Source organism: Carlito syrichta, unplaced genomic scaffold, assembly GCF_000164805.1.
Source record: "Carlito syrichta isolate Samal-C Ts95f unplaced genomic scaffold, Tarsius_syrichta-2.0.1 Scaffold313194, whole genome shotgun sequence".
Lineage (NCBI taxonomy): Eukaryota > Metazoa > Chordata > Mammalia > Primates > Tarsiidae > Carlito > Carlito syrichta.
Window position 1 is genome coordinate 192,314 of NW_007257290.1, and position 15,266 is coordinate 207,579.

The following is a 15,266-nucleotide window of genomic DNA, read 5'->3' on the forward strand; positions in this document are numbered from 1 at the left end:
CTGTGGTGACTTTGCTAGATTTTGGTACTGTGAGGGAAAAATGAGGTGAAGGAAGAAGTTTCTTTAAATCTGGGTTTTTTTTGGTAAGGAAGTGCCTGAAGGTTGGAATTGGTGGGGGAGACAGCTCATTTTCTATTCAACAATTCTGTAGTCAACAGAGCTTTTTTCCTCAAACTCTCTCAGCTTGAAGTTGAATAGCCCAAGTCTTAGTTACTGAACAGTTGTCTGGGACAAGGAAGGCAGAGTGCTTGCCCCTATAGAAAAAAAAAAAAAAAAAGGAACTAAATTCTACTCAGCACCTGCCTCCGCAAAACAGTATTAGATCAGAAGAAAATGTTGCTGTTGTCCAGGCAGCCAGTGGTAAGGAAAAAAAGGAGGTTGAGGGAAGAGAGTTACGAAGTGCAGAGAAGGATCAGGTGAAAAGTTTCACTGAGCCTTGGTGGGGCATCAAAGTTGGGTGAATGGAGGCCACCTTCAGAAGGCACCAGTTTATCCTGTTTGGCTGTAGTTTAGATTAGTGTCATTCAACACTGTAACAAATAACATGACATCAGTACCTGATACTGATCTATAAGTCTCAGTTACTGGGGAGGCACAGGTGGGAGGATTGCTAGAGCCCAGGAGTTCCAATCCAGCCTGAGCAACGAAGTGAGACCCCTTCCCTCAAGTGAAATAATATATGTATATATTTTGAAAGAATTGATACTGGCCTTGCTGGAGGCCCCTGTGGCATCAAATATCCACTCTTTAGTTTTGAGATTATTGGGAGGTGAGGGCGTGGGAATTGACAATTAGTGCGAGTATTTCCAATGTTAACAGTTGGAACCGCAGTGTAATGCTCATGGCTCAATGCCTGGCCCTCCTGAAGGAGCTCACCAGGAGACAAGACTGGAGACTCGAAGTCTAGCTTCTGTGTGGAGGGCTCGAACACCACGCTAATGAGGATGTCCTTCACTTAGGAAGGAGTGGGGACCCATCCATCTCAAGGACATCCCTCAACAAACATCCTTTCAGTTAATAATTAGTCAGTACAATTCTAGGAGTTTCAAATGGTGGAAAGAGATGCTGTTTTGGTCAAAGATGTGGCGCCTGCTTTCGGGCAACTGGAAGTCTAGGAGGAATTCGGGAAGGGAGTGCCATGGCCCCAAAGCATTACAGAACCCGGAAAGTAGTTGGCGAGTACAGCCTTCTCAGAGAGGGCAAGTGCCTTGACCAAGTTCACGCAGCAGGTCACAGACAGAGACTCTCCCTACCTTCCCCCGATGGCTGCGGAAGAGGACGATAACTCTTGCCAATCAGAGTCCAAGATGGCACTGGGGTGGCACGGAGATGGGGCACGCCAAAAGGGGAGAAAGATGCAGTGTTCTTAGGAGCGGGGCTAGCTTTACATTTTTTAGGTGGCACGGTTCCGGAGGACTTATTCTTGCTCAGTTAACTCCCTCTCTTACTCTTTTTTGCCTTTCCTGGAGAGGATTCGCGGTGTGGGTGGGAAGGCGCGCCCCTGCGGCTTCAGAGGCTCCGCTTCCCGGAGCGGAAGGAAGGAATCAGACACCTCCTCCCAGCCTCCCCCACTGGCTCGGGTCCGCCCTGAGGCTTCCCTGAGCTCGCCAGGCCCCAGGGCTCTGCGGGGCGGGCTCGCGACCAAGCGCGGTTGGGACGCCGGCAGGTCCCAAGCTCCCGGCAGCGCACCGCGCGGGGCCGCCGCGGCACATCCATCGCGGACCCGGGTCTGGCAGCGCTGCGCTCCGCTCGGAGGGTGCTCGGCGGCAGAGTCCCGCGCCGGGGAGGGGCGAGCGGAGACGCAGCCCCCTCCGCGGGCCGGGACCGGGTATTGGGGGGAAGGGCGAGCGGCGAGCTGGGGCCAGCGCAGGGCTGTAGGCCCTCTGGGCACACACGCCGCACGCTCTCGGTGGGTTGAGTGGCCTCGGACCTTGCCAATCAGCAGTGCTGTGCGCCCCGCTGGCTCCAGGACGCGTTGAACGTCAGGAGGAAGCTGCTAGGATGGGGTCACCAGACGCCTTCTCCCTCTTTCCCCGGAGCCCGCGGGTTGAGCAATAAGCCAGCCTCAGCCGGACGCTGCTGTCCTATAAATAGCGCGCGTGTGCCCGCTTCGCGCTCTCCGGTCTGCGCGAGGAGAGAGAAAGTTGTGCGCAGGAACCCGGGGCGCGAGGCGAGGCAGGAGAGGACCCGCCGCACCAGCCGCCCACACCCTGCGCCCGTCGCCCTGGAGCTGATCCTGCGAATTCGCGCTTTCGGTGCTGGGCACCTGGCTAGTCGCCGTCTACCTCTCTACCTCTGAGTGACAACGGGTTTCAGGGAATATTTGACCAAGTGAAAGTGGGAGTCGCTGGCGTCCCGGCCGTGGACACAACCTCGCTTTCTTCTCAGTCCGGGAAACAGCTTCTGCCTCTGTAACGCGTCCTTGACGCAAGCCAGACTCGCACAGGACCGACACCCGCACCGCTTGGCACCCGCCGCCCCTGTGGCTTCTCTGTTTTCCTCGCTCCGTGGTTTACCTGGTGGTATTTGGGTTTGGGTTGAGGAATGATTAATACATGTTCCTTTGAGGTGTGAATGTGAGGGTTTGGTGACTTTTAGATGTCTAGGAACAAGAGTGGGTGCAGGGGCCCCAAGCAGGGCTGATGCTTGGGCGGAGGAGGGTAGGCTAGGAGGTTCTGCATGAGCTCCTTAAAGGACAAAGGTAACAGAGCCAGCGCTAGAGCTCGAGGGGAGACTTTGACTTCAGACCACAGAATCGGTGGAAGTGCGCGCGCCGCCGCCGCCGCCGTTTCTCCCGCGCTGTCCACCTAGCCACTTGCATCTTCCGGAGCTCCGGGATCCCGGGGTAGGAGGCGACGCGGGCGAGCAGAAGCGCCAGCCCCTGCGGCTGCCCACGCGGCTCACCATGGGCCCCGCGCGCCGGGCGCTGGCTACGGTGCCTGCCGTCCTGCTGGTCCTCACGCTGCCGGGGCTGCGCGTCTGGGCGCAGAACGACACGGAGCCCATCGTGCTGGAGGGCAAGTGTCTGGTGGTGTGCGACTCGAACCCGGCCACAGACTCCAAGGGATCCTCTTCCTCCCCCCTGGGGATATCGGTCCGGGCGGCCAACTCCAAGGTCGCCTTCTCGGCGGTGCGGAGCACCAACCACGAGCCGTCCGAGATGAGCAACAAGACGCGCATCATTTACTTCGACCAGGTCAGACCCGAAGGGATGCGAGGACCGAGGGGGCGGGCAGTCTCCAGGCACCCAGAGCGAGGCTGCCAGCTCAGGTTGAGCTGGTCTGACTGGGATATGAGGGGTGTGTGTGTGTGTGTGTGTGTGTGTGTGTGTGTGTGTGTGTGTCGGTGGGGGGATCATTTAAGCGCCCGCCTTCCCAGAGATGTCTGGATCTGAAACTTCTAACGTCTCCCCCGCAATTCCCAACCTCGGCCCCCGTTCCCTCCCGGCTGCTGGGGCGGTGTGGGGAGAGGCTTGGGAGCGCAGAAGCTGGCAGGGAGAGCTCAGGACAAGTTTCACAGCAACAGGTCGGCAGGAGCTGAAGGGATCCGGTCCCTAGACAGCACGATCTCCCGGCCAGAGCGCGGCCTCTTGGCTCAGACTCTTCTGGTGCCGCCGAGGCTGTTCCCGAGGTGCCTTCACGGACGCAGGATGAATGTTTGATCTGTTTCTCCCAGGTAGAGAGTATTCTCCCCGTAGAGAGTTCTGGGCCTCCACTCTCGGCAGAGATGTGGCTGGTGGCCGCAGAGGGCAGGGGCAGGGGCTGGGAGTCAGATCGCCCTCCAGTTCGTCCGCCAGGGTCCCCACACGCGTTGCCGGCGCCGCCGCCGCCGCCGCCTTGAAGCAGGCAGGAAGCCCTTCTCCGTACTTAGAGAAAAGTTGCGGAGGAGGGGAGGAAAAGGAATTTGGCAACTGTGCTGAGCTCCCGCAGGGAAGAGCTGGGAAGCTGACTCTCCCTTCCCGGGCCCCTTTCCTTTCCGAGAATTGCAAATTGCTGAGGAAAGACACTTTGAGATTGAGAGTAGGGGACGCGGGAGGACTGAGGACAGCTGTGGCTTCTGTTGAGAGTTCCGGTACTCAGGGGTTTGGCCACAGATATTCCAGGATATCAACTTACCTTTAGCAAGGGGTCTTAAAGAAGAAAACTGACTCCGGAGGTTTAACTTTAACATCAACAGTACCCAGAGTCTTTATAAATTCCAAATTCACAGTTCTCAGTTTTGTGTAAAGCCTTGATGTGCACAGGAGCACAGGTGGAGCAGCGTTGCTGGACGTGCCACGGAAGGCATGAGGTGACATCTGTATTCTTTACTTAATTTTTTCTAAGTAATGCACTTCCTAGCTGGCAGAAGACAAGACAATGCCTCTCAGGGGGTTTACTATTTGATAGCCATAATTTTAAAAGAATTAACTAGCCCCGTTTGAGGTTTTGGTGCAGTATTTTCCATCTTGATGGAAATAAAGTCTAGCACCATCCCAGGTTTGTATTTTAATGTATTAATTAAATGTTGGGATACTGTGGATATTGGACTGTCGTCTGTACGAGGTGTTCTTCTCACTGACCTTTCTGTCAATTAGAAGAGGAAAGGGGTTGTTCTTCTGTTCAGGGAGCCATGCATCTTAGAGACAAGGCACGTTTGGTAATAAATCTTGATATGCCTAGATGCTCAAGTTACAATGTAGAGTCAACATCCAGCTTTATCTGTAGCAAACACACTAATCAGTCCTTTCCATTCTTGATAGTGGATTATGCTACTTGTATCTGAATCAGGAAGTCCCCACTAAGCACCTCAAATTATTTTTAAATGTGCTTGAAAAAAAATCTGTGTAAAGCCTCTGTCAGGGATTATTGCACAGCTGGTTACTTGTTGAAAGACCATCTATCATCAGGTCAGAGAGAAGAAGTCTGCTGCTTACTTGGGAGAAGGTGAAATCTCAGAATAAAATGATACACATATATGTATTTTAGGTCAAGTGTTGAACTTGATACACCTACCTGACTGTTGCTATATTCTGGGGTGCTGCTCAGAGATAATAGTATGTCTTTTTAGGGAATGATGCAAGAGGCTTGCGGATGTGTTAATATTGGCAATAACTCAGTGTTTAAAAGAAACAGTAGCAGACTGCCATTGATGTATGTGACATGTATTTTTTAGAAACGTCTGATTTTTAAAAAAATGCCACTTATAGATTTATTTCTTGGAGATAAATGGGAGAAGCCCTAGTTATTTTGTCCTCCTCCTCCTCTCTTCACATTCTCTCATAGAAAGGGACTTACCTATGTGATATTGCAAATTTAGCACTGGAGGTCACTTATTGAATAGAACCAGGCCGAACATCTTAGACTATAAACTGTATTGTTGTTTTCTTTGAAAATAGTTCCTAATTTCACTTTTGACCCTTGAACTTTAAATAAAGTACAGTTGATTGATAGGAAGATAATGGATAACCCTGGGAAAAACAAGGAAAGGCCACCTATGTCATAGTCTGTCCTTTTTCATAATTTGCTCTTGGGCAGCCTGCAAGGGCTGACTCATTGCCAAATTATAATTAAGGCCTAGTTGTCACAGGAATGAAAAAAAAATGGCCGTGGATCTTAGGAGAGAGCTGGCAAAGACTCAGAGAAGGGCCAGGCATTCAGATCACTTTGTGCACCAACTGTTTGGTGTCAAGGATTATGTCACATGGTGGAGGGAGTGCCCATGCCTCTGTGATGTGTCCAGGGATGACTGCAGAGAGCTCATGGATGCCGATTGGCTGGCTTGGAAATGACACCTCTGGACATTGTAGAGGCTTGCAGAAGGTGGGAATGTAAACACATGGCTGATGCCTTTTATCTGACTCTCAAGGTAAAGCTAATATTTATAAGTCCTCAAATGTTACTAAGATGTTTCCAGGGCCATTGAACCTTGCTGGAAATTGAGACATGAATACAAAGTAGTTGGTTTATTTTTTCTTATACCATTTAAAAGACATAAGAACCTTCCAGTATATGAGTCCATTTTCCAAATCAGTTAAGAGGAAAGAAATAGAACTAGATGTTTTATTCTCTATGGTTTCTTAAGCTAGTTGGCAAGAAGGAAAGAAGGAAGGCGAAAAAAAAAAAGGAAGGGAGGAAGGAAGAAAACTTATTTTACAGAAGAAAATATTCTAATAATTTACTGTTATTTATTATTTTTATTTGTAGATCCTAGTAAATGTGGGTAATTTTTTCACATTGGAGTCTGTCTTTGTAGCACCAAGAAAAGGAATTTACAGTTTCAGTTTTCATGTAATTAAAGTCTACCAGAGCCAAACAATCCAGGTATGTGTTTTGACCTGTTTCATCTCTATCCTCAACCAACTGTGTTTATCTTTAGTGGGTTATGTATTTAAGCATTTTTCCAAAGTTGCATTTTTATTGTAAAAATAAACAACCATCTTTATTGTTTATTTTTAAAACACTTAATTTCCAATTTTTTTCTGTATACTATCTATTAAGGGATGTGACAAAAAGCATATAGAAAAATAAACAATTGAAGTTATAAACTTAATAACAACCAAACAATTAAAAGCATGGCTTAGTAAAAATTCAGTGACACTACTCTCTTTATAAGATAATTTCATGTATAACAATTATTTGAACTTGTAAGAAAAAAACTTGTAAAACTAGCAGAGCCTTACAAGTACAAGCTGAACACAAAAAAAAATTTGCTATGATTTTTTAAAATGATAAGATATAGTTAGCCATTAAGAATAAATCTATGAAGGAACAACTAATCAATATACTTTTAAAAAAGGGTGTGCTATACTTATTTTTCAGTTTTATTCTCAGTTACTCTGATGCTAGTGAATTCTTAGCAATTCCAATTTTGTAACTAACAACGTATTCCATGTTGTGCTTTCTAAGATAAAGGGCTACATCTTGCACTCAAAGACAACAATGGAACTAGAGCAACTTCCTGCAAAATTCGAGTGCACTAATACCAAATGGCATCAATACATGTCTATGGAATTCTGGGATAACTTTTTATCCCATGCTTAGTATATATATGACATACTACATCTATGCGAATAATTGATAACTCATCTATCACTTTCATATATCCTAGTGGGTAGACAAATGGATCAACCTCAGGCTAAATTTATGCAACATTCCTTTTAACTCAAATAAACAAGTAAACAAGTAATTTATGCAATATTCCTTTTAACTCAAGTAAACAAACTTACTTCCATGGAAAAGCTTTTCCCAAGCCTTAATATTTCGCAATGTGTGTAATGTTTGACACAGTGTAATCAAAATTGTAATATGGAAAAAGTTAAGACAATTTTGAGTTGATTCTTTGCTAATTATCCATCATTCAAATTTCTAGTGGCAGTAGTGGTTATTGTTTTAAATATACTTTCTTTATCAGGGAGAACAGAAAGAAAACACACACACACACAAAATTCATTATTTCAAATGCTTTTCAGCACTAATGGTGCTACAGTTGTGCAGAAACTGTCAAGAACATTGGTAGAATCTGACTGTATCTGGGTTAATCAGGCACTGGGTCTCTGCACAAATACACTGGGAAGCCACACACTTGCTTCATTACCGAAAGATTGCTGTTGGATGGAAGAGGCAAATAAAGCAGGAAGTTTAATTTATGTGCTGAGGAGAAGCCAGTTTTCACGTGGCTAACTTGCTTTCTACGGATGGTATTCTATTAAGGAATTTAAGGAAATTCCTATGAGAAAACAGTCTTAAAAATCAGCTCAGCACACAAAGTATAATCCCCACAATTGACTAATTTGAAAGAAAAGGAACTTATTTCCTGAACACCAGGTATTTTGTCAGGTCTGCCATCTTAGACATTATTTATTATTCTTTGGTAGATGTTTTGACTTTAAAGGGAGCTTTTCAGTGATCTTTTTTTCCCTCTTCTAGGTTAACCTGATGTTAAATGGAAAACCAGTAATATCTGCCTTTGCGGGAGACAAAGACGTTACTCGTGAAGCCGCTACTAATGGAGTCCTACTCTACTTAGATAAAGAGGATAAGGTTTACCTAAAACTGGAGAAAGGTAATTTGGTTGGAGGCTGGCAGTATTCCACGTTCTCTGGCTTTCTGGTGTTCCCCCTATAGAATTTGATTTCTCCATGATGTTTATCCAGGTGAGGGGCGGCCCACCACTGAGTTATCAGAAGATCATTTTTTCATCATTGGATTGCTGTCTCTTATTGGTTTCTCGTGGGTGAATATGGATTCTCTTTAAGGATGCTAGACCTATCTGAACCAATACAAAGTTTCACAGATTATTTGTGTGTGTGTGTTTCAGTATATTTGGATTGAGACTCAAAGCAGATAATGCCTATCTATGCTTATATGTAACAGTCAAAAGCTATCTGAAAGGTTTATTCTGAATTTATTTTCCTGGGATTACTGAATTCATTGCAGATGTGGAATTTTATTTATTTTTGAAAGACTGGCAACCTGTTCTAAGAATTAGGAAACTCTACAATTTCAACTTCAGTCAACGGTTAGTGTGATACTGCCAAAGAACTGTATACTGTGTTGATATATTGATTACACTTGTTTTGATTCCTTTGGAATTAGTTTGTTTTGTTATGTTAAGATAACTGGGAATTGTTTTTCAGTGACTGGCATTGTGTTTTACCTACAAATAAGGTAATGAATGGCTTGCCCACAAATTTACCTTGACTATGAGATCATCAAAAAAAAAAAAAAAGAATTCTTCATAGTTGTATTTTAATTATATATGTGAAAGAGTCATATTTTCCAAATTATATTTTCTAATAGGAAGAATAGATCATAAATCTGACAAGGAAAAAGTTGCTTACCCGAATTCTAAATACTCAATCCCTAAACCTCAGCAAAACAGCGTCCTTCCGAAGGAAATCTTATACATTATTGCTCAACTTTAATTAACATGATTGATAATAACCACTTTATTAAAAACCTGAGGGTGTTTTTTCCCTTAGACATGGCCACTTTATTAGCTGGTGGTGGGATACTCTTGTTTTTAATTATACCTATTTTTCAAACCTTGTGTTGTATTTGAAGTATTATCTGGTTTTGCCTTAACTCCTTGAATTGTATATATTTATCTGTTTAGTTAATATTTAAGTCAAATATCCCATATCTAAATTTAGTGCAAGATTTTATTTTGTCTTTTGTATAGATTATATGAATTCATAAAATTATTTATGTCTCTGTTACAGAATAAAGGTTATTATATGTTAGTTGAATTGTTTTTTCCTTTTGGTTTTGGAAATATGTATTCTATGTGATTTATTTCCTCTTTTTCTCTCCCTCCACCTTCTTCTCTCTCCCTTCTCCCTTCCCTCCTTCCCTCCTTCCCTCTTCCCTCCCTTCCTTCCTCCCTTTCTCCCTTCCTTCTTTTGTTCCTTCCTCTTGCTTCTTTTTTCCTGCAGTTTAAGAAAATCTTTCTGAATTTTCAGGTAATGTCCTCTGAACTGGTATAGGAAATCTTTACTGTGTTTAATCTGTCCAAATCCAGAAGTCTCAAGCTTGCCAAAAGAGAATCAATGAACTTAGTAAACTCTTCTTTCAGAAGGAATGATTGTTAGGAAGTTAAGTTTAAAAAGATTCTCTAAAATATCAAGAAGGTGCTCAAGGTATGAATGAGTGGTGATGAGTATAAAGACCAATATTTTCAAACTGAAGGTTTGGAGAAAAGTTCTACCCTTTTCTCAATGTTGAAATTCAAGCAGATGATCACAGGGTTCTTTTTAGAAAATTTATTATTACACCTGTTTTGTCTGACGATTTGGCTCAATTTCCTGGTCTTCAGTCAACTTAAAACAATGGGGGGGGAGCTTCTTTGTAGCTAGGAGAAGCAAGGAAGGTGTTTCGGAGTGTCACATGTAGGCACGTCTTTCAGTATAATTGTGATTAATCATCAAACCAAAATATTCATTCATTACCAGGAAGACTCTCCTACTTCTCCCAAAAGAATTATCTGGAGATGTTGGCAGTAGAACCTGAACCTGGCAGATTATCCCCCAGCTGGCTTTCTGTCAAAAACTTTCCCTCCTTTGTGATTTTGTAATATATATTTAAAAAACCAGTATTCCACAGAGAGACCAAATAAAGGGAGCTTTTTCTAAATGTGAGTGGAATCCTCTGTCAATGTACCTCTTCTGACGTAGAACTCCCCATGGTTCTCTGTTTTCAGAGTTTGTGTCTATCTACTGCAACAGGGTGAACCATACTTGAATAAATACTGTAGGTACTTCCTTTGTATCTACAGATTTCACATCTGAGATTTCAACCAACTGAGCACCAAAAATACTTTAAAAAACTCCAACATGATAATACAACAATAAAAATAATACAAATAAAAATGATATAATATAGCAACTATATAACTTACAATGTATTGGGTATTATATAAGTAACCTACAGATGATTTAACATATAAGGAGGATGTACATAGGTTACATAAAAAGATGTCATTTTATAAGTGACTTGAGCATTTGTAGATTTTGGTATCAACAGAGGGTTCTGGAACTAATCCCCCATGATACCAAGAGATAACTATATTCTACTAGTCGCTGTTTTGGCAAAAGGGCTCAAGAGTATTAAAATGACCAATAGACACCTATGATAGGTCAGAGGAAGTCAGATGGTTTCCAAAATAAATCAATATAAAGATGTTTCTTTTTTTTTTTCTTTTGAGTTGGAGTCTCACTCTGTCACCCAAACTGGAGTGCAGTGGCCATACCCGGCCACTGCAGCCTCGACCTGCTGGGCTCCAGTGATCCTTCCACCTCAGCCTTCCAAGTAGCTGGAACTACCGGTGCGTGCTACCACGCCTGGCTAATTTTTTAAAAAATTTATTGTAGAGATGAGGTCTCTCCAAGTTGCCCGGGCGGGTCTCGAACCCGTGGTGGGCTTAGGCAATCCACTCACCTCAGCCTCCCAAAGCGCTGGGATTACAGGCTGAGCCACCGAGCCTGGCTAAAGATGTTTCTTATAAACATGATTGTGACCATCCTTTGGAACTTGCCCATGTTTTTCTGATCATAAAAGAACGTTGACAAAGGACTTGACTTTCATTCCTAAGCGCTAGTGTATATATTTTGAAAGGCAAAATCCATTTGAAACTTTCAAGAGAAATTCAATTTGAAAGGCACTGAGGCTGTGGCTATCTAACGTGGGAGGGTGCCTGTAACAACCGATCTCAAGTGGGGAGGTGAAGTCAGAATGAGAGCCTTAGATACTCATTCTTAACTGACTCTAGAAAGTAAGAGCTACCCCTGAATATAATGGCTGAATGGATAAGATAGCAATGAGAGAACAAAAGCTAAAAGGGACAGAATTATTTAGCCAGAAAAGCATAGGTTTTGGAAGACATAGGGATAGAATCCTGCAGTTTTCATATGCCAACTCGGTGACCTTGGGCAGGTTTCTTCATTTCTTGGAGCTTTAGTTATTTCATTTGGAAACAATAAGTAGTTGGTTGTGATCACTGAATAACACATTTGAAATGCACATAGTAGGAGCTCAATCAAGGGCCCACTGTGATGACTCAAATTTAAAGCTCTAATACTTGCAAAGCTGGAGAATATTAAAATTGACACGAAGAAAGGAAGCAAATTGAGTTTGAATGGGATAGGTTGAAGAGCAGGAGGTAGTAGTGTCAGAAGTATTTCCAGAAACGGAGCCAGATGCTCCCTGTGTATTCTATGACTTGGAAAGAGTTTTCAGAAATTGCTAGGCCCACAAAAATGCTCATTGAACGCAGTATTTGCATTGGCCCTGTCTGCATTCATCAATGCCAGTGCCATCCCTTCCTAGATGGTCCCTGTCTCCTTTGACTGTTCCTTGATCTATTGATCAGCAAATGCAAGCAGCTGTCTGTAGCAAGCAGTTTCCTTCTGACAGGTGCTCATGGAAATAGAACCGAAGGAAATAAAGAGCTTGCACATGGGATCTCTCTGAGTCTATTGGCTTTTGGGAGGCTCCCTGAGATCCTAGATTCTGTTTGTCAGACCTTGGTTATACATATTTTTGTTTTAATGTCTTCTTTCTTTTTTTTTTTTGCCTTAAGGTTGTTTTCCTCTTTCTGGCAACCTGGTTAGATGCATGGTTTCTTTTAGCAAGTTACTGTCTTAAATCTTGAAATAAACATCTTCAATAAACATCGATGAAATTATCCTGATCATGTGTTGCGTACTTTACAAAGTACTGAGTTTATGGAAGTGGTAACGTCTCCCTTTTCCAGATTTCCCTAAGTATCAAGCAAAGCGCAAATCTTCATAAGGAGCAGTAGAAGTTCAAACATGAGCCTTTGCTTCACCAAGAATACTAAGCTTTTTCAATTCGTCTTTATTATTGAAACTGCTTGTTTATTGGGTATAGCAAGGTCCCCGAATTGGTTGACCTAATAATGACCATGAGAAGTAACGAAAACAGAGACAGGTGGTGGCATATGATAGCTGTTCATATTCAGTGCTGTGGAGCTAACAACATCAAACTCTTGTCCTAAATGGTCTCCTTTGGTAGAGGGGGGTTGAGATTTAAGAAGGTAGCTTCTAAATAGGTTGGTTACTCTCTTTCCTCTAATATAGGCCTGCTTTTAAGGTGGTTTTCAAAGATCTTTGAATCAAAAGGATACATTTATTTTTTTGCTGCCTCTGACCTTTCTGACAGAAAACAACTTCTTTGTGAATTTGACCCTGGAGTTCTCCTATGTCAGCTTCTCAAGCTAATGTGCATAAAAATCATCTGAGCACCTGAAAAAATGTAAATTCTAATGAATAGTTCTGGGGCAGAACCTGACAATCTGTATTTCTAACAAGCTCCCAGATGTGGCTGCTGACTGAGTAAGACATGTTCTATAGTAAGGACTTCCATCCTGTTTTTCAAAGCCTTGTTACTTAAGGTATGGTCTGTGAACATCCATATCACCTGGGGGGCTTGTGAGACCACCCAGGTGAAGTTTAGACTAGCTGAGCCATACTGAGTCAGAATCTGCATTTTAACAAGATACTCTGCTCCTCCTGTGACTCTTAGGCATTGTAAAGTTTATGAAGCTGTGCTTTTTAACTAAAACCTAAAGACTACTTGCATCAGAATCACCTGTGCAGGACTTTAGGCAGGAGCTGCAGTTCAACAAAGCCTCCAGGTGATTCTCATAATCTAAATCCATGCAGATATAGGATATTTTCTTTGCAGTGACCAAGGGATATGAGTGTTTCTATTTCCTATCCTATTTTAAACTATGCGAGCCAAAGGCAATTAGCCTGAGGCTTTAATGCAGGGAAGCATGATGCTATTTTTTTTTGTTGTTCTGTGATGAGAAAAAACTTGAGGGAATCTTGCCAGTGTATGCAGAGGAAGGACTGCCGGAAGACTTTACCTAGAGAAAAGATGTGGGAAACCTTTGCGGGAAAACCCAGGTAAGTTACCCGCAGAAAGTGGCTGTCTTGTGAAGAAAGAAAACCTTTAGTGACATTCCTCATTTGGTCAGCATTTGTTCTGAAATAAAGATGCAGTTATGTCTTGCTTTTCTTTGTAATTGAAGTGTACCTCCTCCAGGGATTGCAATACCTTTATCTAAGTGTGCTTGGCATTTGGTTTCAGAAGACGTTGCTCAGTTGTTGAGAGGGGTGTGTGTGTGTGTGTGTGTGTGTGTGTGTGTGTGTGTGTGTGTGCGCGCGCGAGTGAGAGAGAGAGGGGAGAGAATATATTTAGAAGGATCGATGACACCAGCAATTTCTAGGCAGTCAGACTCTATGTTTAAAATATATCCAAGGCCAGAAGACTCTTAATATTTTTTAGGTATAATTGGTGATATTTCCAATGAGAAAATACATTGACATAGGTTCTGAGATAAGAAAGTCTTTACTTTCTATGTGGTTACCTTTAGAATGTAAATTTTGACTCTGACATTCTAAGAACTGGGAGTTTTGAGGAAATCCTAGAGGATGTTGGTCTGGTATTCCCTGGGGAAGTTGAGGGACTCCTATAAATAGCTGCGTTGTGCTCACAGTTTGGGGTAGAGAAACAAGCTTCATCTGTCTCTCTGTCTCTGTTTTTCTATTTTTGTCAAGTTTTAGCTTTGATGTTGAGGTGTAATCAATAAGCAGAGGAAAATGTAGGGAAATTAATGCAGGTTGGGTGGCATTTCTTTTCACATTACTTTTTAAACTAATTTTCAGGGCAAGAGGAGAAAATGGATTAAAATGACCTGTCTACCTAGAGGAATCATTTCATGGCTTTCTTTCATAGCATTCCAGAGAGCAGGGAAATGAAAAGGTAAAAAGCAGGTATAGGGCCCACTTTGGGATGGAAATATAGTAAAGCCTGTGCATCCAATGGGGCTAAAAGATCCTTAACCTGGAAACAGGTTGTGGGATGTGTGAAGGTGGCTGTCTAATAACAAGGCTGTGTTCTCCTGGTTAGGGTGTCGCTGCTCAGGAAAGAGGACTGTTATCATTGACCAAGCCATTTAAGGAAGGCATCTACATTGAATACTCAGGTCAGAAAATATTTCTAGGCTCTTAGTTATACAACAAAACCTTTTCTTTATTCTGTATTCTGTAGTCTGGTGTTGTGACTAGACAATTTCCCTGTTTAACCAGTAATGATGGCCAATCTGAATGATTCAGCTCTCAGGGTGGAATTGGGGGGATTTTGATTATTTTACACAAATGGACCCACCTTCCTTTGTGTGTTGTGTGAGGTTATTTTCTTCTAAGTTCCTTTTCCTTAGCTGTTTAAAAGTACATAAACAGTCATGAGTGTTTCTTTTAAAACAGATTTTATTTTGAGTGTTAGCATTTTTAACACCACAGTGAAAAACTGTCATGGTTTTTTTCTCTCAATGTAAAAAAAAATGGAGCAAATACTAACATAAGCATTTAATTAAAAAATGTATAAGGATTAAAAAGCAAATTTTGCCAAAAAAGCTAGGAAAAGAGATTAATGATAAGACTTCACTGATATCTGGTATGACAATTCAATGGAAAGAAGTCAAATTGATTCTGGTTCCATTTAAGTGTTGCTCTTCTGCTCCCCTCCCCTTCTCTCTGAGTGTTAAGGTCAGTTCTCTGCAGGTAAAAGGATGCTGCTTCACAAGCAAAGATGTCAGCTTCTCTTCATTAGGGTGACTTTATGAACCACTGACAGCATCCGAAAGTGTATTAGATGCTGCCCTTCCATTTCTTGGCTAGCTTGATTGGAAGGAAAAATGCTGCTGAAATAGTCTGGTAACTTCTCTCCAGGGAGAGGAACACCCCATATTTCGGTAATTCA

General features: G+C 42.9%; 1 protein-coding gene across 1 annotated transcript; it reads left to right on the top strand.

The window, feature by feature from the left end:
• Positions 1 to 1,626: 1,626 nt before the first annotated feature.
• CBLN4 (cerebellin 4 precursor) lies at positions 1,627 to 9,229 on the top strand. The gene is made up of 3 exons (XM_008070228.1): positions 1,627 to 3,196; positions 6,186 to 6,302; positions 7,908 to 9,229. Exons 1-3 carry the CDS (start codon positions 2,906 to 2,908, stop codon positions 8,103 to 8,105), a joined length of 606 nt encoding a protein of 201 aa, XP_008068419.1. The 5' UTR covers positions 1,627 to 2,905; the 3' UTR covers positions 8,106 to 9,229.
• The last annotated feature ends 6,037 nt before the right edge of the window (positions 9,230 to 15,266 follow it).